At 51.0% G+C, this 20,585-nt stretch overlaps 1 protein-coding gene across 1 annotated transcript; it reads left to right on the forward strand.

Annotated features, from left to right (window-relative positions):
* Positions 1 to 2,479: 2,479 nt before the first annotated feature.
* On the forward strand, positions 2,480 to 10,816 carry Cd300lb (CD300 molecule like family member b). The gene is made up of 4 exons (XM_047542634.1): positions 2,480 to 2,630; positions 7,243 to 7,581; positions 8,737 to 8,818; positions 9,445 to 10,816. The coding sequence occupies exons 1-4, from the start codon at positions 2,591 to 2,593 to the stop codon at positions 9,608 to 9,610; spliced, it is 627 nt and encodes a 208-aa protein (XP_047398590.1). The 5' UTR covers positions 2,480 to 2,590; the 3' UTR covers positions 9,611 to 10,816.
* Positions 10,817 to 20,585: the final 9,769 nt, after the last annotated feature.

The following is a 20,585-nucleotide window of genomic DNA, read 5'->3' on the forward strand; positions in this document are numbered from 1 at the left end:
TGTGCACCACCATGCCTGGCTTCCAATTTTAAATTTTAATGTAGTAAATTATTTAATATTTTCCTTTATGCTTTATACTTTTTGCCTTTGCTTAAGAAATTATTGGTACACTAAATTTTTTACTCTTCTAAAATTTTTTAAAAATTCCTTTCACAGGAAAGTCCTTACCCATTTTTAATTGTTGTGCCTATGCAAATCGTTTTCCTTTCTTCCACGTGGTTGAACTTGTTCACATCTCCTCCCTGACTTGCAATGCCTGTCTTAGTCTACACTGATTTCTGAATATGCTTGAATCTTTTTCTGATTCCTCTCTATTCTGTTTAATTTGTCTAGTTGCATATCTCTTTACTAATACAGCATTGTATTAATTACTGCAGCTTTATTTTTAAAGTCTTTAGATCTGGTAGCACATGTCACTGTACATTGTTCTTTGATATTGGAATATTGTTACAAACATTGGCCATTTCCCCTTTAAATAAATTTTTTAATTAGCCAATTGAGTTTCTAAAAAGGAAAAGAAAACTGTTGGGACTTTCAGTGTAAGTGTATTCAATTCATCTTTATGATAATTTCCCTATCCATGAACATAGTATGTTACTCCAATTTTTTAAGCCTCTAAAATGTCTTTTGATAATATGCTATTTTATCCTTGAAACCTGTTTGTGTGTTTGTTAAATTTAATTCTGTAACCTTATGTTTTTATTCTTAGTTTAAGTGCTATCTTTCAATTGCATTTTCAAATTATTCATTGCAGGTGTGTAGATAAATAATTGATTTTTGTATGCTGATTTCACATCTACATGTACAACATCCCTGACAAATCTTAGTAATTCCTTTCATTTTTCTTTGTAGACAATCAATTATTTATAATAATTTAGAGTTTTGTTTCTCCCTTGCCAGTGCTTATATTGTTTATTCCTTTTTCTTATTGTATCATGCAAGATGATCAAGTGGTGGATGATAGTAGTGATTTCAACCTTGTTTTCTTCTTCATTTTAAATGGAAGACTTTTAATGATTTGCCATTTATTCTAATTTAGTTCCTTAGAGACACACTTCAACTAGCCTATCATTAGATTTTCTCTTTTGTGGAATTCTGTTTCCTGTTGTGGGGCTGTGTTTTCATATTGATTTTTGGTTTGTAGAAATTACTTACAAGTCCTGTGTTAGTTACATGTGTTCTGAATATCTTTCCCCAGCTTGTTGACTTTGCGGTATCTTTTGAGAAAGAGTCTTTTTAAAAAAAATTTTTTTTAGTACTAAGGATTGAATATAAGCCCTCTCACATTATTATCACAGAGTAATAATATATTTTATATTATCACAGAGTAATAATATAAAATGCTTTTCAGTGCATCTATTTACGTGGCTATGTGGTTTTTCTCCTATGTTTTATTACTGTGACTAATTGTATTAATTGCTGATACTCAAAGAAACTTGCTCCAGCTTCCCAGAGGAATGAAGATGGTGGGGTACTGACCTGTCCTGGACGCACCTGTGCAAGGCCCACGTCCCAAACTCTGCTATTTCCCAATGCTTTCCACGTGACCTTTGTCCTCCCCAGCTTAGGAATGAGCCCTTTTTCCTCCTTTCAGTCCTCCTCTGTGAATCCCGAGCCACCACAACCATAGGACAACCCAGGACAGCCCCTCCCTCCTTCGCTGGCCCTAGAGATCTGGAAAAAAATACACTCATCCACTTCCCCAAACCGTTCTTCTTCAAGAGTTTTAGCTGTGGGTTCTAAATAAAGATCCAAATTAATTGTCAGCTAAAGGTTAAAATTTGTGTTCTTACTAGTGAAGGAGACTTGGCCACCAGCTTCCGCCTGACCTCCTGTTCTGGGTTTGTCCTATCTCACTCTTCATCTAGTGGTTGAAGTTTTACACAAGTACTAACAATAACAGAGTAGTAACTCTATCCTAGCACTTTGTCCTTAAAACTTCACATAAGTTCTCTCATTTAATCCTCTTACTCTAGCTGTGATGAGCCCATTTTATCAATAAAAAACTCTAAGACTCAGGGAAGTTAAATAAATTGTCCCCAGTCACGCAGCTTATAAATGGAGCAAGATCCAGGTCTATCTGATTCTCCAGTCCGCATTTTTATGCTGTGACACCTTAGTAAATGTATCTCCAGGCGTGCTGAGCACAGCCCACCTGACACCTGGGTTGGGGGTTTCCTGCTGCTGGGGCCTATCACTGTAGTGCAGATTCATTTCTGGAGTTGGCACCTGGAAGGTTGTACCCCTGACCCAAGACCTGATAGGCCAGTTGTCCCCCAGTCGGTCTGCAGACTCATCTGCCCTGCCCCTCCTCACCCTGCACAATCCCCTCGCCTCCTCTATCCTACCCAGGGAGGCACTCTTGACCTACGATGAAGTTCTGCCAAGACAGGATGCCCCTTTTGCTGAATAATTGAAAGCAGGAAATACCCACTCTATAAAAGGAAGTGAGTGAGTAAGACATTCAAAGACAATCTGGACATGCAGAAGAGAGGGGAGCCTGGGCTCAGACAGAGCTTCGAGAGTGCAGCTGAGGTCCACGTTGACTGCTCGTCCGAGGCCCAGGGCTGAGGAGCTGGGAGGCGGGACCATGTGGCTGCCCCCAGCTCTGCTCCTGTTCAGCCTGCCAGGTGAGTGCAGCTGGGGCCTGGGGGCTTGGTATGACAGGAGCAGAGCAGGAGGCAGAGGGTGTTGGAGAGCTGTTAAGTCCGAGGAAATGAGAAGTGGCTTTGTCAATTCATCCAGCAGAAGTTCAGTGGGTCCCACACACAGGCATGCATCAGCCCTGAGGTCATGAAGGGAAGAGAGAAATGGGGTTGGCCACGAGAGAAGACCCCACTGGGCTTCACAGGAGAGACACAGGTGCCAATCACAACCAAGGGCAGGATGCAAAACGGCACTGCAGAGGTGTGCTTGGAGGACGAAGCCACTCCCCTCCGGAGGAAGACAACGCCTGTCAGAGGCCGTCCCTCCAGCAGAGTAGAGGGAGGGCATTCCAGGAAGAGGGCCCTGCAGGGGTAAAGGGACGCAGGCTCAGAAAGGAAGGCAAACTGGTGCAGAGGAGCTCTCGGGGTGCAGGATGGCCAAGGGGCCATGTTAGATGACAAGATGATGTGGGGCTTTGGACATCATGGACTTCCTAGAAGAAAACCGCTCAGGAGCCCAGCAGGAGGGTCTGGGCTATCATCCTGTCCATGGAAAACCTTATGGACACCTCGAGGACATCAGAGGACAATCTGGAAGTTTGAACAGTGTGGGCAATGTGTGTGGGTCACATGGTCCCCCCTCAGGGAACTGACCATGTGGACAGGAACAGACTGGTCCACAGGGGTCTGCCTGACAGAGCTCAGCCAGGACATTGAGAGACCAGCCCTTGTCCTGGGACCTGGATTTCTGGTGGGAAATCCCAGAAGTCCTTCCCAGGTCGAAAGTTGTAGAACTCTGCAATTCAGCTCAGACAGAAGGTCTGAAGGCACTCCCTGAATTAGTGCTGCTGCTCCTGATTTTGCTGACAACGATTAAGCCCAACGATGACACAGTGGCCTGGCGAGAGGCCAACAGCCCTGTTTATTAATCAGGGTGCACAATTCACAGAGGACTGCACCTTGGAATGTCTGCATTACCCCAAACCAGGCTTGCATGTGAGTTCTGATAGCCCAGCTGCTCCTTCTCTTAATCCCAACACCAGGCTCCGGTGGAAGAAGGGGGCGGGAGAGCCATGCTGGAGCCGGCATCGGACACACGCACAGGACACACTCACACAGTGCACTCAGGGCTCACGCATCACCCATGCACACCTCAGTGTCACACACTCATTCACAATTACACACACACACACACACTCACACTCACACGCTCACACCCACACTGAGACACCAAAGGACACCCATCCAGACCATTCACACAAGAACTTTGCACAGGTGGCAAACTTCCCTGCGGAATTGACACAAAGAAGAAAATTGACGTCCCACAAAATGCAAAACTCAGTGCGGACAGCTTTACGCCTGTTCCCCGAGCTCTGCTGGGAGCTGACCACTGTCCCATCACCAGCCCCCACGCCAGCTCCTCCCGACGGCCTGCCGACTGGCCCCATCACCCTGCGAGCGCCAAGGCCCGGCAGCCGGGGCAGCAGGGTCCCTCCCGCTGAGGGCCATGGGTACCGAGTCCACCCAGCCCTCCTTTCTACTCCTGCGGTGTTATTTTATTTTCTTAAGAAAGAAAATGTCCCTCTGGGCAAACTCGGTGACACTGGATCTTAATTGCAGTAGATGCTGTCCTAACTGACCCTGGTTTATTTTTAAGACTTCTCCTGCCGTTTAGTCTGTTCATGGCTTTGCAGACGTCTCCACCCCATCCAAATGCATGATCCGGAGAGAGAAGCGTCCCCTACGAAGCCTCAGGACTAACCACCTTTGAAAGTCACATGTTTGCACATGTTTTTCTATGCATGTAATGTAGGAAAAAACACAGAAAAGAAATAACATGTATTCTCTGTTCAGTAACTTTTAGAAACAATAATAACACACCTTGGACATCCTTCCCGTCCCTGTCGGGAAGTCTGCCTCTTCCTTTTCACCATGTTATGCATGGACCGTAGTCTGTCAGTGCAGTCCTGTGAGTAAGTGTCCCTGCGTTCCCTGTCCCCTGGCTAACGGGGTTAACCTCCTTCCCTTCATTGTCCACGGGTGCAGAAACTCCAGCGAATGCTAGAATTGAAATGACTGTGTCCAAGGTCGTGATGACTGACTTGCCCAAAACAATCATGAGCGTTATTGGTACCTCAGGACCAGACGCCGAGCAAGACCCCCAGACTGGGGAGGAAACGGGGAGGAAAAATGAACACAACCTCTGTTCTTTGGGAGTGAGCGTCCTGGTGAGAAAGGCAGGAAGAGAGACAGCTGACCAAAATAAAATAGCAGCCAGCCTTGAGACTCTGGTTGAAGGGTCAAGGGAGCAGCCGAAGGAGGTGGAATCCAGCTTGCAAAAAGATTCCAATGCCAAATGGAAGCATTTAACATTACTCTGCAGCAGTGGGGAGGGGCTGCGGGAGAGGTCTCGAAAGACCAGTGCTCACAGCAAGCGCCCGGAGGTGGAGGCAAGCTCAGAAAATAACTCTGGCAGTCATATGGAGAGGAGCTGGGAGAGTGGGTGCTCTGGACTTCTCTGGATAGTACTGCCATGATCCAAGCACCAAATGAGGTCCCAACCTGGTGAGCAGTCATCACTGACATAACAACAAATATCTGGTGTTGGACACACACCCAAGTCTCCTAACAAATGAGCAAGGCAGAAAGTAGCATGGCCGTTTTACAAATAAGGAAGCAAGTCTGAGTTAAGTAACTTACCCAGGGTTTCCCAACTAGCCTGTGGTAGACATGTCTTTCTGTGTCCAAAGCAGCTAGAGATGGAAGGAAGGTGGTCATCCTGAGGAGCGATTCTACAGTAGAGTTCACAGAGTTGATTGCCAATCACTTCTGGGGAGTGAAAGGGAAGTCAGAATCAATCACGATGCCAGTTTCTCCGGTTTGGCTCCACAGCAGGGTTTTTGGTCAAAAATCACAAACTTGGTTCTGCTGATTGAATAGTTTATCAGTTTTCTGGTTTACTATATTAATGACTGCCATAACCAAAGATCACAAATTCAGAGGCTTAGAGCAACATAAATCTGTTGTCTTACTGTTCTGAAGGTCTGGAGTCTGGAATGGTCTCGCTGGCTAAACTCAAGTTTGTGTTCCCTCCGGAGGTCCTAGGGGAGACCTGTTTCCTTGCCGTCTCCAGAAGCCTTCTGCTCCCCTTGGCCACAACCCTAGAGACCGGGTGTAGTGGCACAGACCTGTAATTCCAGGGGTTCGGAAGCCGCAGGAGGATTGAGAGTTCAAAGCCAGCCTCAGCAAAAGTGAGGCACTACGCCACTCAGTGAGACCCTGTCTCTCAATAAAATACAAAATAGGGCTGGGGATGTGGCTCAGTGGTGGAGTGTCCAATCCCTGATACCCCCCACACAAAAAAATCAGCCTGGAGCATCTTCAAACCTCTCTTCCAACCCTCACTTGTGAGCACCCACAGGGTAATCCCCTCGTCTCAAGATCCTTAATCAAAGGACCCTTAATGCAAAGCCCCTTTTCACCTCTTAGGAGTCATGGTTTCTGGGCAGTAGAACCTCAACATCTCTTGGGTGGGGGGCGTATTCTGCTGACCACAAGCACAAACCTCAAGTAATCGGAACCGGCTTCAGGGAGAACTTAGAGGGGTGGGGAGGTGGCACTGGCCTGGTGCGACAGATCTGCTCCACCTGTGGAGACCCGGGCCGAGGCCGGGAGTCACCAAGGGAGGCCTCCGCCTCGATCTCTGCCCCTTCATCTACTCCCATGGACCCAAGGAACAAGTGCTATCGGAAGGAGAGAGCGGGAGAGAATTGAGTTCACGCAGCCTCCTCTCTAACCTTCAGCCTCTGTGAGGACTTGCTATTCCGTTCCCGCTGAGTCCCGGCTAGAGAAACACCAAAGAGTAGTTTCCCGTGAGAGGCGGCAAGCCGGGTTCTGTAACTGAACCCAGGTTGACAGGTCCAGTGTGGATCTCTAAATGGGCTGGAGAACTGGAGTGACAAACAGGGCCAGGGGACACCAGGGGACAAGCAGTGAAGGAAGCCCTGGAGGTGGAGAGAACCCCTCTGTGAGGCCACTGAGAGGCGATTTACCCTGGGCGTGCTGGAGCCGGCTCTTGATGATGCAGAGTGGGTCTTGGGTGTCTCTCCTCAGCTGTGCCAAGTGACATCTCATCAGAGCCTGACGTCGGCCACGGTGGGAGCATTTACACTGCAGAAATTGGCAGAGGTTACAAACCAGAGAGTTTGGGGAGTTTGGTTTTGCTTTGCTGGAGAGCTGGATGCTAGGTATTTACCAACACAGCCCTGGTCAGGTTGAGATTTATAGAGAAAGGAAGAGAAGAGGAAGTGGTTGGGGCCTTGGAGACAGAGTAGTCAAAGAAGGAGATCAGACGAGAACAGCACGAGATGGGGACAGAAGCTCTGCGGTGTCACATACTGCAATAGGCCTAGGGGGATGAGGTTGGAGAGGCCAGGTGTCATCACTGAGGGGGTGACGGGAGACTGGGCCTTGGAGGAGGTGGGGGTGAGGAGGTGGGTATGTGGGATGGAGGGGAGTGGCTGGGACCCTGGCCCAGGCCCTGGACACTGCCTGGCTCCGGGCAGTAGGGGCTTTATCTTGAGATTCTGTTTTCCAGGCTGTTTCTCCATCTTCTCCATCCAAGGCCCAAAGTCTGTGCGAGGCCCAGAGCAGGGGTCAGTGACTGTGCTGTGTCGCTATAGCCCAGAATGGAAGGCCTACCACAAGTGGTGGTGTCGAGGAGCCCGTTGGCACACATGCCGTATCCTCGTTCAAACCAGAGGGTCAGAGCAAGAGGAGAAGAGTGGCCGGGTGTCCATCAGGGACAATCGGAGGGACCACTCATTTGAGGTGACCATGGAGAAGCTCCAGCAAGACGACACGGACACTTACTGGTGTGGGATTGAGAAAACTGGAACTGACCTTGGGACACAAGTCAAAGTGACCGTTTGCCCAGGTAAGAACATGCCTGTCTGCGTGTTCTACTCAGGAGGCTTTCTACTCAGGATGGGAAGCCTCTTACCCCTCCTCCCCGAGGGCTGAAAGGAAATGACAGACAGCCTGGGACCCAGCAGACAGGTAGGCCGGCGGGGCGGGGAAAGAAGCCCCTTCCTCCTCCTCTTGCCCCCTGAGAAACAGCTGTCCCCACGTCCACCCAGCACAGTGGGCTGATCCTCAGCCCAGGGACCACCGGGTCTCCTAGATGACGATGCGCAGACAGTGCCAGCTCCCGAGCAGACCCGTGTATGGTCGGGTTGGAACCCGTGGCCCACGCAGGGGCTGACCCTGGTGAAGTGGGTGCAGACAGAGTAAGCAAGGCGTCCCAGAGCTGCCACAAAGAGGAACCAGAGATCTGTGGGGACAGAAGGAGCATTGAGTAAGGCATGTGGGTGAACCCGAGAGGTCAAAGAATGTGCCTGGTGTGCAGCTTTAGGGGGAAGACATTTAGGGGTCTTGAGTGGGGTCCCACAGCCTCCAGAGGCACCAACAGGACCAGAATTACCCAGAGCTCATTCCGCAGCTGCCTAGCATGGCCAATGCCTGGGACCTTCCAGAGGAGTTTGCCAGGCTGAGGTCTAAAATAAAGAACTGCACGTCAGGGAGGCTCAGTGCCAGGTTGGTCTCAGGAATCCAAGAGCTGCCTTCATCGTCTCTCATAAAAACGTCCACTATTTAGCTGAAATGTGCCCCCTTACTTCCCGGCCTCCAGAAGTCCCCCTCTCCCTGACCCCCCTAATCATTAGATTCCCCATTTCTAGAACCTTCCATCTTGAGCCCTGCTCAGGTACTACTTGAGTGGAAAGGACCGGAGATTATTTTACCCCCCAACCTAGAGTAAGTGGAAAGAGACAATGGAAAGATGCATCTCTCTCCCCCAGAGGACACGATGCTGCTCTTTCCTGTTTGATCCTTATTTCTTCTTGCCATACCTGAAGATGAGGGGAGATGACTGTGTGCGGAGAGTGAGGAGGCTTCGCTGAAGCCCAGGGGGCTGAATAGAGGGACAAAGCTCCCCAGGCCAGGGAAAGCGGGGTCTCCTGGGGAGGGCTGGCAGGGCGGGACAAATGCCAGGCCTGCACCGGTAACCTGTGGCTGGTTTGCCTGTGTCTAGTGAGAACAGACGATACATCTTCCAAACCACTCGCCTGGCCAACTGCCAACAGTCTGGGGATGTCCTCTGGCTCCTCCAAGAGGTGAGTCCCTGGAGGCTTCTCTACCCACCACCTGGGGCCCTTCCATGGAACTCTTGCCATGTTCTGTCACCAGCCAGTACCTGTTACAGCCAGAGTTGAGGCCCCCAAGCCCCCTGCCCCTGTTACTCCTTACCCGCCATCTTCCCATTCTGGCTCTTAACAGAAAACCACTCTGCAGAACTTGCCTCTCTAAGCATCGTGGTCCAGGCAATTGGTCAACAAAATGCCTTGGTGGCATTGTGGGTGGTGAGGAGATAAGGTGCCTTTCTCCAGGGACCAAACATCATGGGACCCAGACAGGGAGAGTGACTTTCCAGCCTGGGTGGCATTAGGCAGAACAGACTGGAGAGCACAGCCTGCACATGGTGTCCTACTGGCTAAGGAGAGTTCCAGAAGATAAAATTAGAAAGGAAGGAAGGAAGATGGACGGGCCCAGTATAAGAGCAGCTGAGTTTACTGTCCGAAGAGCCCTGGTGGTCCGATCATGTAGGAGGTTCTGGGGGTCTTCAGAGTGGGGCTGCAGGCCACTCTGAAGTCTCAGGTTCTACTTAGGAGGTGATTGGTTCCCCCATATCAGGGATGGGAAGTGACGGGGCTGGAGGGCTCTGACGCTGTCCCTCTCACAGACACCACTACCTGCTCCTGGTGTTCCTGAAGGTGCCCATCTTACTCATCCTGGCCGGTGTCATCCTCTGGTTGAAGGGGTCTCAGAGGATCCCTGAGGAGGAATGGGAAGAGTCTGTCTACACGAATTTGAACTTCAAACTTCCGACCAAAGACGTGGCTCCTTAGGCAGGTGGGTGAGCAGTGCCTTCCCACCCCGGACCTGTTTCCAGAGGAGCCAGGCTGTGCAGGAGAGTCCCCTGAGTCCTCGGGGTGCAGGGGCTGAGGCTGGCGCGTGGGGGCTGGCTGGGCGGCCGCCCTGCTCTGCACAGCTCGGGGGTGCAGCTCGGCCCTTCCTGGGACTCATGGCGCCTGCAGTACCAGCACCTCACGTCCACCTCTCCAGGGACAGCTGCCCACTCACCCTCTGGGGCTGGCTCCCAGTGGGGGCTGCTGGGATGGAGCCCAACCTGCAGACAGTCACGTCCCACTTCTGGAAAAGCTCCATGCAGAGCCAGGAACAGAAGTCCAGAGGAGACAGAGAGGGACCAGCTCAACACCCTCCCGCCCTGAGCGCCTAATGTATATTTATTTTTTTAAATCACATTTTCTTAAGCCCATCAGATTGGGTTTGACGACCTGAGGCCATGAGTCCCTGACTGAAGGGTGATCCTTTCTTGCCAGGGAGGTGGTTCTGGGTGAGTTCCTGATTCTAGGGCTAGAGGTTGGATGTCCCCTTCACCAGGGGGGACATGGCTCTGAGGCCACCATGCCGAGGGGGTCTCGGTTTCCTCCTCCCTCTTCTTCCTCCCCCTGTGGGCTGCAGCCTGGGCTCAGGGTTGCTCTCATCTCAGCATAGCGCTTGGCTTCTCCTGAGGACCTCACTGAACCTCTGATGCAGTCTCCGGTCGGGGGTGGAGGGGGGACAATGAGAGGGAAATGATGTTGTCCCTTTTAAATAATGTTTGAAAATTGTCTGGTGCTGGTGATATAGCCCATCACGTAGTGCTCCTGCCTCTCAAGCTTGAGACCCGGGTTCGAGTCCCCAGCACTATTACATTGAAAATTGTCTCAATGATTAAAAATACTTGAGGAAATAATGTCTCAAACACCTCACCCCAGCAAGGACACCCTTGAATAGGTAGGTCACTTTGTACCAAGAAGGTCAAGGGACGTTATCCTGAAGCAGGCTTTCCTTCCTGTGAGGGAAACGGTTCCTCTGGGACGTGCCCCCACCCCTACACACAAAACGCACAGATGCAAACCTTTGAAGGTCCCTGCAAGTGAAGCCAGAATTAAGAACAGTTAGTGTAGAAATAGGGGATCGGGTCAAATCGAGGAAATGGAGGCCATAAAGTCATCTGCCTCTGGAAGTTGGAGACTGCCCCTGGAAGAATGGAATGTCAAGGATCTCCAGAGCCCATTGATTACCAAAATTACCTGCCTTTATCAAGGACTGCAAACAAGGGGCTGCTAATTGGTGCCCCCTGGGCCCTTATCTGCCTGAATCACCCTGGCCCTCCCCCTGCCCATGGTTTCTCACTTAATGCAAAACCAGGCCTAGTCATGTATGCAGGAAAGAGAGAGAGATAAGGGGGGAGAGAACTGGAGAACAAAAGACTTTAACCTATAAAAGATGTAGGGTGTGCTCACTTCTGGGGACTTTTAGAACATCAGCCATGGCCCCCTTCTTCCTCCCGGGAGAAGTTTGTATTATTACCTTTAAATAAAACCTGCTTAATATGCTTGCCTTGGCGTGCTTCTCTAGTGTTCAATCTTCAACATTAGAAGGAGCAGAACTCGTCACCGGTAAACGGCGGTATCACAAGGATGTGTCTACCTGTTGTCCCAACAGGCGGACCTCAGGGGCTAAGAGGATGAGGCCACCACAGGGGACCAAGGACTCCTGTCCCTAGTGTGGTAGCTGGAGCCTGCACGCCCTTCTTGTCCTTCAACCAAAGAGAAACTTCTTCTGACTTTGAACTTAGCATAGGGCTCTGGCCAGCGATGAGTCAGAAAACACCACAGTGCCCAGAAGTCAGAGCGGAAGCCAGGCTGTGGTGCTTTGAGTCACTCTGCGGGGGACCAGGGCCCTCAACCCACCAGCTCAGGGCCCTGCCCTCGTGAGCCCTAGACTCAGGGACGTTGCCGCACTCTGGGGAGAGGCGCCTCTGGCAGGTGCCAGCCTGTGGCACGGGTTGGTGTTTCCCCGCTGTTTCTGACTGTTCTTGGAGGCAGCGTCGTGGGGCTGCCACGCTCTCCACTCCCCTGCTGGAAGGGAGTAGGCTTCTTCCGACTGTCTGTCCTGAAGGTCGCCCCGTGCGCACTTCTGGAAGGCAGCCCTTGGAGTTCCAAGGAGAGCTGACCAGCAAAGGTTGCCAACTAGGCTCGCTCTCTGGGGGAAAGATGAAGAAGTCGGCGTGTGAGCCAGGAGAAGCCGTGCTTCAGTTAGGGGCAGGCGCAGGAGCCTCCAGCCCTGCGTCCTGCAGCCCTGACCAGAACCAAGGTTGGAAGTGGAAGAGCAGCGGGGGAGTAGCCGTCCCCACCCACCCCGGCTCCTCCTGGCCTTCCCCTCCAGCCATGGCACCACCCAGAGGAAGTGCAGGCAGGGGGCAGCTGGCCCAGCCAGGAAGTGACCTGGGACACGGGCTCATCTACTTTTAATTGTAAAAAGTGCCCCACATGAAATCTGCCCCCTTGGCCAAGTTTCCAGTGCCCAGTGCTGAACTGTTAATTGTCCCACACGGCAGTGCAGCAGGTCTCAAGGACGTTTTCATCAAGCTTTCTGCCTGTTCCTCACTGTTGTCCTCATCCTCGGGCTGGTTCTCCTCCTGGTCCCAGAAGTCCCTAGCACACAGCCATCACACCTAGACACCAAAGCTTCCAAGGAATAAAACCAGACCACCTCCTTGGGGAACCTTCCCTGAGTCTCTCTTACCTCATCTCCCCTCCTATCTCTTTGGTTGGTTCAGACTCCTATCTCCACCCTTAAACCAATCAGTGACAAGATGACTGGGACCGTCCTCTCCTGACTCACACCCAGGCAAGCTGCTGGCTCCGTGTTGCTGTGGAAGTTGGGTAGGAAGTGACCAAAAATGTCTGCTACCCGTGACTCATAGGACGCTGCCGCTCTCTTCTCTGGCTCTCCTCCTGTCTCCTGGATCCTGTGCCTTGGCCCGCGTGAACACGTCACTCTCCCTTATCTCACCCCCGTCTCTCAAGGCCTGGGGCCCTCTCTGGGCTGCAGCCGTGGGTCCTTGACACTTTCTTCCTCAACTTGGCCACTCAGCTCAGTCTCCTCCAAGACAGTGTCACCCTTGTGACAGAAGGCTCCGTGAGGCACCAGTTCCTCACAGCTGAAGTCTGGCCTAGGTCACCATCCCTTCCCAGGTCCTGGGGACAAACTCAGGACACTAGGTTCCTGGCAGTCAATACTAGGACTTCATTCCACTGCCAACTTCTCTCCTAAATCTATTCTTCAGGGAATGGCTGTCCCTCACATGCTCATGGGCCTTAACTCAGCTGATCCCCACAACCCCAGAAAAGCATCCTCAGGCAGCATCAGCCAAAGAAGACAGGCGTGGCCAGCACAAGCCTGAGACCAGGAGGAGTGGAATTCTGCCAGGCAGAGCTCAGAATCCCTGTCAGGAGGTCCCCTGTCTGTGGCTTGGAAGCCTTTGACAGAGCTGCTTGACTGGGCCCCTGTCTCAGACACCTCTGTTATTTATTGGTGATCAGCTGTTTATCCAGAGTGACCAAAGATGGCACAGGTTGCTACTTATCATCTGACTTCCCAAGGGGAACTTTCAATATGTCTTGGGGTCTCTCATTTGGTGATGTATCCCTGTTGTGGGTCCTTGGTACGCTACAATCTGCCACTCACACCCACCAGCCCTAGAAAGCCTCAGCAGATCATTTTCCAGTATAGCAAAGAATCCACAGCCTCTTTCCATCCAGGTGCACAAATGTCACCCATGTCCCACCACAGGACATCAATGTCCCAAACATAAGAGAACACCAATTCAACGGGTCCTGCAGAGCAAGTGTGAGAATCCAACTCTAGTCAGTTCCTACCTACCAAGCCAGAAGTGCTCCGAACCTTCACTTTAAAGGGTTTTATTGAAGAACACTGTCCTGACCATAGTGGGGAAGGACAAGGACCTTGGAGAGAAAGGGCAGCTGGCCAGAGGCAGGAGGGAGCTGTAACCAGGACTCAGGAATAGTGTGCCTGCTGTGGGGACTGCCGTGTTCAGTGGCCTGTACAGAGGAATCCATGTACAGCATTCTGCTTATTATGGATCTAAAATAAAGCTGTCCATCATGTTTCCCTTGTTCCTCAAAGTCTTTCTCTCTCTCTCTCTCTCTCTCTCTCTCTCTCTCTCTCTCTCTCTCTCTTTCGGTACTGGGTACCAAACCCAGGGACACTTTACCGCTAAGTTACATTCCCTGCCCCTTTTATTTTTTACTTTGAAACAGGGTCTCACTAAGTTTCTGAGGGTTCTGCCTAATTGCTGAAGCTAGCCTCATACTTACAATCCTCCTGCTTCAGCCTCCCAAATAGCTGGGATCGCAGGCATGTGCCACCCATGCCTGGCCCTGCTTCAAAAGTTTGCTGTCACTATTCCCTCCTCTAACACACTTGAAACAAGCCCTAGCTGGGGGTGGGCAGGTAGATGAAGATCTAGGCTGGAGATTTGAGGACTTGGAAACTGCCATCCAGACCAGCAGGGTAACCACTGACCACAGGTGACTCCTGATCACTTGAGAGTGTGGCCAGTTTGCATTGAGGAGCACACTAGATTTTGAAATACCCGCTAGGTTTTTAAAATTTATGAAAAACACAATTTAAAATATTTCCAATACTATGGAGCTTATTGGACTAGATCAAATATAATACAAAAATTAATTTGAGTGAAAATAAATTTGATTTCCATTTAAGTAGAACTTGAGTTTATTGGGCTAAATTAAATATACCACTAAAATTGACTTTATCTTTTTAGTGCAACTTCTAGAAAATTTAAAATTAGACACACTCCCCTTATATATCTGTTGGGTGACTCTGGACTACAATCCTCTCGGGATGAGGATCAGCTGTCCTTTACACTTCACAGGGGACAGGAGCTGGAGGGGGTCCTGAGGCCACCCACCCGGTTCCTCCTCAGCCTCCTGGCCCTGGAGGGATCAGGGTGCAAGGGCCTGTCCTGTCCCCAAGTGGGGCAGTTTTGAGGGAAAGGCAGACGGCACAGGAACTCATCCCAGGCACACAGACACAGGGGGTGTCTACCGTGTGCCAGGCACTGAGCTGGGCTCCGGGGACTAAACGTCCATCCTGCACGCGAAGATCTCACACCTACAAACCATCTCTGTTCCAGGAGCAAGGACTCTAAGTGTGTCGCAAGGTGCTATGGAGGTGGCTGCCCAGGGGTGGCTGACATCACATTCTAGGGGGGCCAGCAAAGACTTCAAAGGGTGGGACATCTCACCTGGGCCCTGAAGGATAAGCAAGAGTCTCCTCGGTGGAGAATGAGGGAGAGGACTTCCAGACAGAGGGGGACATGGGCACGACATGAAGCCATCGAGGAGCTGGGGACATCACTGAGGACGGCAGGAGGAGGGGACATAAGCCACCCAAGTAGGTTGGGTCTGGTAGTTAAGGGCATCAAATGCCACGCTAAGACCAATACCTTCTGAGAATAAAATCAGGAAGGCTGAAGGAGCATTTCCTTGTCTTTCCTCGCTTGGGCAAGTCTTTCAGGTCCTTTTGGACTCCATGATAAAGGTGTTTAGACTGGGAAAGTGAAGTAAAAGACGCCGTGGGTTTGTAGGGTGTTTTCTGCAGCAGAGCTCCTAACGCACCCTGCTAAATCCTGGGCATGATCATCTCAGGACAGACACACCCTGCCCAGAATGATGGAAGCCAGGGAGGAGCCTGGGTTCTGGCTGGGCCGCACTGGTCCCCTCTCTGAGGGCCCGGCTCTTGTCTTCCCCTGTAGTGAGCACACGAGGGCAGGAGCGGACTTACTGGCTTCCAGCAGGCTCTTCCCTACAGTGTCCAGCACGCAGGAGCCCTCTGCACTGTAGGCACCAACAAACCTTTGCTTGGTGACCAGCAGAAGGAGGAAGAGGAAGCGGTGAAGCAGGAACCTTGTTATCTCGCTTCCTTCCCCATCCCCATCCCCATCCCAGGGCGAAGACAGCCGTACCTCTCAGACGGGCGGGTCACAAATAGTTGCTACCCAAGGGAATGAGGAACCGGGGAGTGTGGGGGTGGTGGTGAGCATGAGCCGGGGCTTGGCTCCAGGGAAGGTCAAGATGATTAAATTAGAGGTCAACTTGGGGGTTGGGAAGGGAGGAAGTTGAGAGAGACATGAAACGTTTCCTAGGTGCAGAGGCCCCGGTTTTCTTTAATAAGCCTACGTACCCTTTAAACCGGTGGTTCTCAACGGGTGATGATCTTGGCACTATCGGGAGACAATTTGGGTTGTCACAGTTGGTTGTAGCAGTTCTCCCTCTAGGTTTACACCCGAGAGAACTGACAATGTTTGTCATGATGAACCCTCAGGGCAGGGTATTCACAATAGCCAAAGGCGGAGACGACCGAATGCCCGTCAGCTGAGAGGAGCAGCGAGACTCTGGCCGAGTGGGACCCTTGGTGTGCAGGACAGAAAATAATTTCAGCCTGCGCCAGTCAGAGACCCAGACGGAGGTTTCTTTAGGAAAGCAGAGGCAGAGTCGAGGGGGCATGTGGGCTCTCCTGAGAGTGGGGTAAAGCAAGAAAGATGGCCCGGGAAGAGCGCAGGTGGCCTCAGAGGGGGAGCAGCACCCCCCTGGAGTGGGTGTGCAGGCGTAAGAGGGACGGTGGCTAGGGGCTGGACAGGAGGTGGAATCAGGAGGTGGAATCAGGACGCGGCTGCACAATGTGGAGCCAGTTTTTCCAGCACATGGGTATTGTCCTTATGTCACTCTTTGCAGGCAAGGGCAGGGCCAGGGGCTCAGCTGAGGACCTGGGCTGGTGGCTCACAAATGCTCGTTTTGCATTTCAAAGGCTCATGGGCATCTCCTGCATTCCAGCAGTTCATGGTGGTCATTTCTTTTGAGGCTCACGTGCATGTAGTGGAGTGAAGCTCTGGTACACACTGGGACAGGGGGGGCCCTGAGAACGGATGGCGAGTGGAAGTAGTGATACCAAAGGCCACGTGGTATATGATTCCATTTACATGAGGTGTTCAGAGCAGGCAGAGCCACAGAGACGGAAGCAGATGGGCGGTCGCCAGGAGCTGGGGCAGGGGCTGGGGCAGTGACTGCTGGTGGGTATCAGGTTTGTTGGGAGGGATGAAAATGTTCTGAAATTAAACCAGTGGTCCCACGATCTTGGCCTCTGCTAAGAGACACTGAATTGTACCCCTTCAGAAGTTGGACTTCATAGTTCACGAATTATAGTTTTTTAAAAAATCACCCCAGGGACTGGGGGGGTGTAGTGCTGAGTCAGAGTGCTTACCCAGTGTTAGGGCGGCCAAGGCAGCTGGATGGGGGCGGGGCCTCAGGCCGCGAGGCAGCTGGATGGGGCGGGGCCTCGGGCCGCGAGGCCGCTGGATGGGAGCCGGGCATCAGGCAGGCCGCGCCAAAGAACAATCAATCAGACGCCGACCGATAAACCCTAGTGGCCTCTGCAACTGCCCGTCAATCAACGGAGTCCCCAGTCAAACTCAGGGGGATACTAAACCCTCAAGCCTTCCCCCACCTATCCCCGACTACAAAAACACCACCCCACTGGAGCCACGGCGGGACTTCCCTGGCCTCCACCCGAGTCCTCGCCCTGGAGGACCTGCGAACCTCGCCCGAGAGTCGGCCCAATAAAATTCTTTTTAAATTACGTCTGTCCTTCGGTTACCTCCATCTGATCTTACACCCAGTATGGGCCAGGCACTGTGTTTGACCCCACAGAAGAGTGCGAGGTTTTTTGTTTTTTTAATTTTTAATTTTTTTTTTTTTTAAATTTTGAGATAGCGTCTCACTATTGCTGAGCTCACCTCAAACTTGCAGTCCTCCTGCCTCAGGCTCCTGAGTTGCTGGGATTACAGGTGTGCACCAACATACCCAACTAAACACTAACTTGTAATGGGACTAATTTAACAGCATGCCCCTCCTATTAGGCATTGAGAAAAACAGAAAAAAGTCCTGAAAAAATGTAGAACCTGAATCTTACCATGAAAGACAAACAATGGGCATTCTACAAAATAACAGCTGTTAATGTCAAAGATGTCAATGTTATGGAACAGAAAGAAAGATCTGGAAACTGTTCTGGATGTCCAGAGACATGACAAAAAATGCAACACATAATCTTGGATTTTCTTTAGCTAGAAAGGACAATTATTATAGGACAATTGGCAAAAATCTGAGTAGATAACTGTATTAAATCAGCATTAATATATTTTAGATAATTGTGGATTTGAGAAGCAGGATTTGGAGGCAAGCATTTAGGAAATACACTTAAGGAGTGTGAGTTTTTAATCCACATTTTATAAGGAAAAATATTTGGCATTTTTTAAAAATGTTCACCTCTATTTCAACATTTTTCTACAACAAATAGATATTCTATTGTTTTTAATATTAAAAACACACTTCCAGGGCTGGAGTTGGAGCTCAGTGGTGGAGTGTTTGCCTTGCATGTGTGAGGCACTGGGTTTGATCCTCAGCACCACACAAAAATAAATAAATAAAATAAAGATATTGTGTCCATCTACGACTAAAAAAATTTTAATTTTTTAATTAAAAAATTTTAATTTTAACACACATAATTCCATTAACAGTAGCTAAGGTTTGGAACCAAACTAGGTGCCCTTCAACAGATGAGTGGATAAAGAAAACAAGGTGAATCGGTGGAAGGTAGATAGTAGATGAGGGGTCATTGGCTAATTATCAAAGAAAAGGAAACAGGTTGCCAACATCTCCAGGAATCGCTCCCCCTAACACAAGGAGTTGCTAGTGACCACCCACTGGGCTGCTCTTTTCCTGCCCTTAGGCACATGAGCAGGTCAGAAGGGACAGGAAAACTGAGATCTATAAAAAGGCAAGACACACTCACTCCTGCTGATACCCAGCTCTGGGTCCCATTCTCTCTGGAGAAGTCTATCTCTGTGTCTCTTTTTTAAATAAAACTTGCTTTCTACGCTTGCCTTGATGTCTCTCAGGTATTTAATCTTCAGCACTGGTGGGGAACCAGGACCTGATCCTGTTTTACAAGACCGGTATCATACACACAATGGAATATTACTCATCCATAAAGAAGAATGACTTTATGAGTTTTGCCGGTAAATGGATGATTATCATGTTAAGTAAAATAGGCCAATCCCCCAAAACCAAAGGTTGAACGTTCTCTCTGATATGTGGATGCTAACACACAATGGGGGGTGGGATAGAAGTTCATTGGATTAGACAAAGGGGAAGAAAGGGAAGGGAGGAGGATGAGAATAGGAAAGACCGTGGAATGAATTGGACACAACTTTCCTATGTTCATATGTGAATATGCGACCAGTCTAACTCCACATCATGTACGACCACCAGAATGGGATGTTATACTCCGTGTATGTATGATATGTCAAAATGCATTCTACTGTCATGTGTAACTAAAAAGAACAAGTTAAAAATTAAAATAAAAAAATGGACTCCTGATGCCTCCTAAACCATTCACGACATGAAATCTAGGCCCTGGTGTCACCCAGCTGTTCCTGACTGGGCTTTGCCTGCCAGCCCCCTCTCAGCACCTGACCACTTGTTCCGGCTCCAGGCTCCTGCCATTCCCCAAGCCAGTCCGCCCCTCCTCGGCTGCCCTGCCTCTGCTGCCCTGCCTCTGCTGCCTGGCTCCTCGGGGCTTCTATTCCACGACTCCCGGCATCCTGCATGTCACTGTGTTCAGGACGCCGCCCTGACACCAACTCGCCTCCAACAGAGTGGGGTGTCCATCCCTCCCCTGCCCCCAATCAAAACTAGACGTTTGGTCATTTATAGACCAGTCTTCCCCTTGGATCTCTGGGCTCCTTCTACTCTGACCCCACTTGGAAGTCCATACATATTTTTAGTAGAAGAAAGAGGAAAGAAAGAGAGGGGAGGGGGAATGAGGGGAGGTGATCTGCAGAGAGGAAGGATGTCTCAGGGTGGAGGACCCACCAGGTGTGCTGTGTAGCTCTCCATGGTCCTGAAGGATGTCTCAGGGTGGAAGACCCACCAGGTGTGTTGGGTAGCTCTCCATGGTCCTGAAGGATGCCTCAGGGTGGAGGACCCACCAGGTGTGCTGTGTGGCTCTCCATGGTCCTGAAGGATCGAGTCCTCAGGTCCTGCATTCCGCTCTCCTTCCCAGGTACGTGGGGACCCAGCATGGCCTCAGTCTGGGTTTCAAGAGTGTGTTGTGGGCTCTACTGCACCGGATGGCCCAGGTTTGTAGGTCAAAGGGCGGCAGAGTTCAAAGGTCAAATTCAAAGGAACCAGGAGAAACTTGGCAACAAAGAGCAAGAGCAGAAGCCCAGGGTATCTGGAAGGAGCACTGGAGGGGCCCAGGCCGCTGCTGCTCCCAGTGAGGGGATGGACACTCAGATGACCTTGAGGGCCGGCCTGGGGCCAGGCAGCTGGCAAGGCAGAGCTGAGAGGCAGGACCTGTTCTGAACTCCAAATCTGTTACACCAACCACAGGGGCGACTCCTTCCCTGGTCTGCAGCAGGCAGGGTGGGGAATCCAGGAACTCTGTATGGGAGACTCAAGGTCGGGAAAGATGGATAGCGTCCTGGAGTGGACAGCAGCTGACCTGGAGGGCTGGGTCTTGACCTGCCCCAGGTCAAGCCTTTGGAAATCCCTCTGCCTGACTTCACCAACTGGAGCAAATGCCTCAGGCTCAGCTCTGTCTGGGGCATGTGACTCCAGACATGGCCACTGGGTGGCAACCCTGACCGCCGATCCCTAGGTGTCCATTCAGGGAGGAGCCCCATCTTCAGACCACTGCTGGGGCTTGCCCAGACAGAACCACCAGAGCTCACAGAGAGACGGAAAAACAAAGAAACACAGCACTCCCCAAACCCGGGTGAGTCAGCCCAGACTCCTCCTTCTGAGGACTCGGGTACTTTAGGAACACCTCGGCGTCCCCGGACCAGTGGGAAGACACTGATAATTAACC

The sequence above is a fragment of the Sciurus carolinensis genome, chromosome 3 (assembly GCF_902686445.1).
Source record: "Sciurus carolinensis chromosome 3, mSciCar1.2, whole genome shotgun sequence".
NCBI classification, from domain to species: domain Eukaryota; kingdom Metazoa; phylum Chordata; class Mammalia; order Rodentia; family Sciuridae; genus Sciurus; species Sciurus carolinensis.

Bases quoted from the DNA above. Each gene is read 5' to 3' on its own strand.
- Cd300lb (XM_047542634.1), top strand. From the start codon at position 2,591: ATGTGGCTGCCCCCAGCTCTGCTCCTGTTCAGCCTGCCAG. The intron at 2,631-7,242 runs GTGAGTGCAGCT...TCTGTTTTCCAG, and splicing joins GCTCCTGTTCAGCCTGCCAG to GCTGTTTCTCCATCTTCTCC. The intron at 7,582-8,736 runs GTAAGAACATGC...GCCTGTGTCTAG, and splicing joins CAAAGTGACCGTTTGCCCAG to TGAGAACAGACGATACATCT.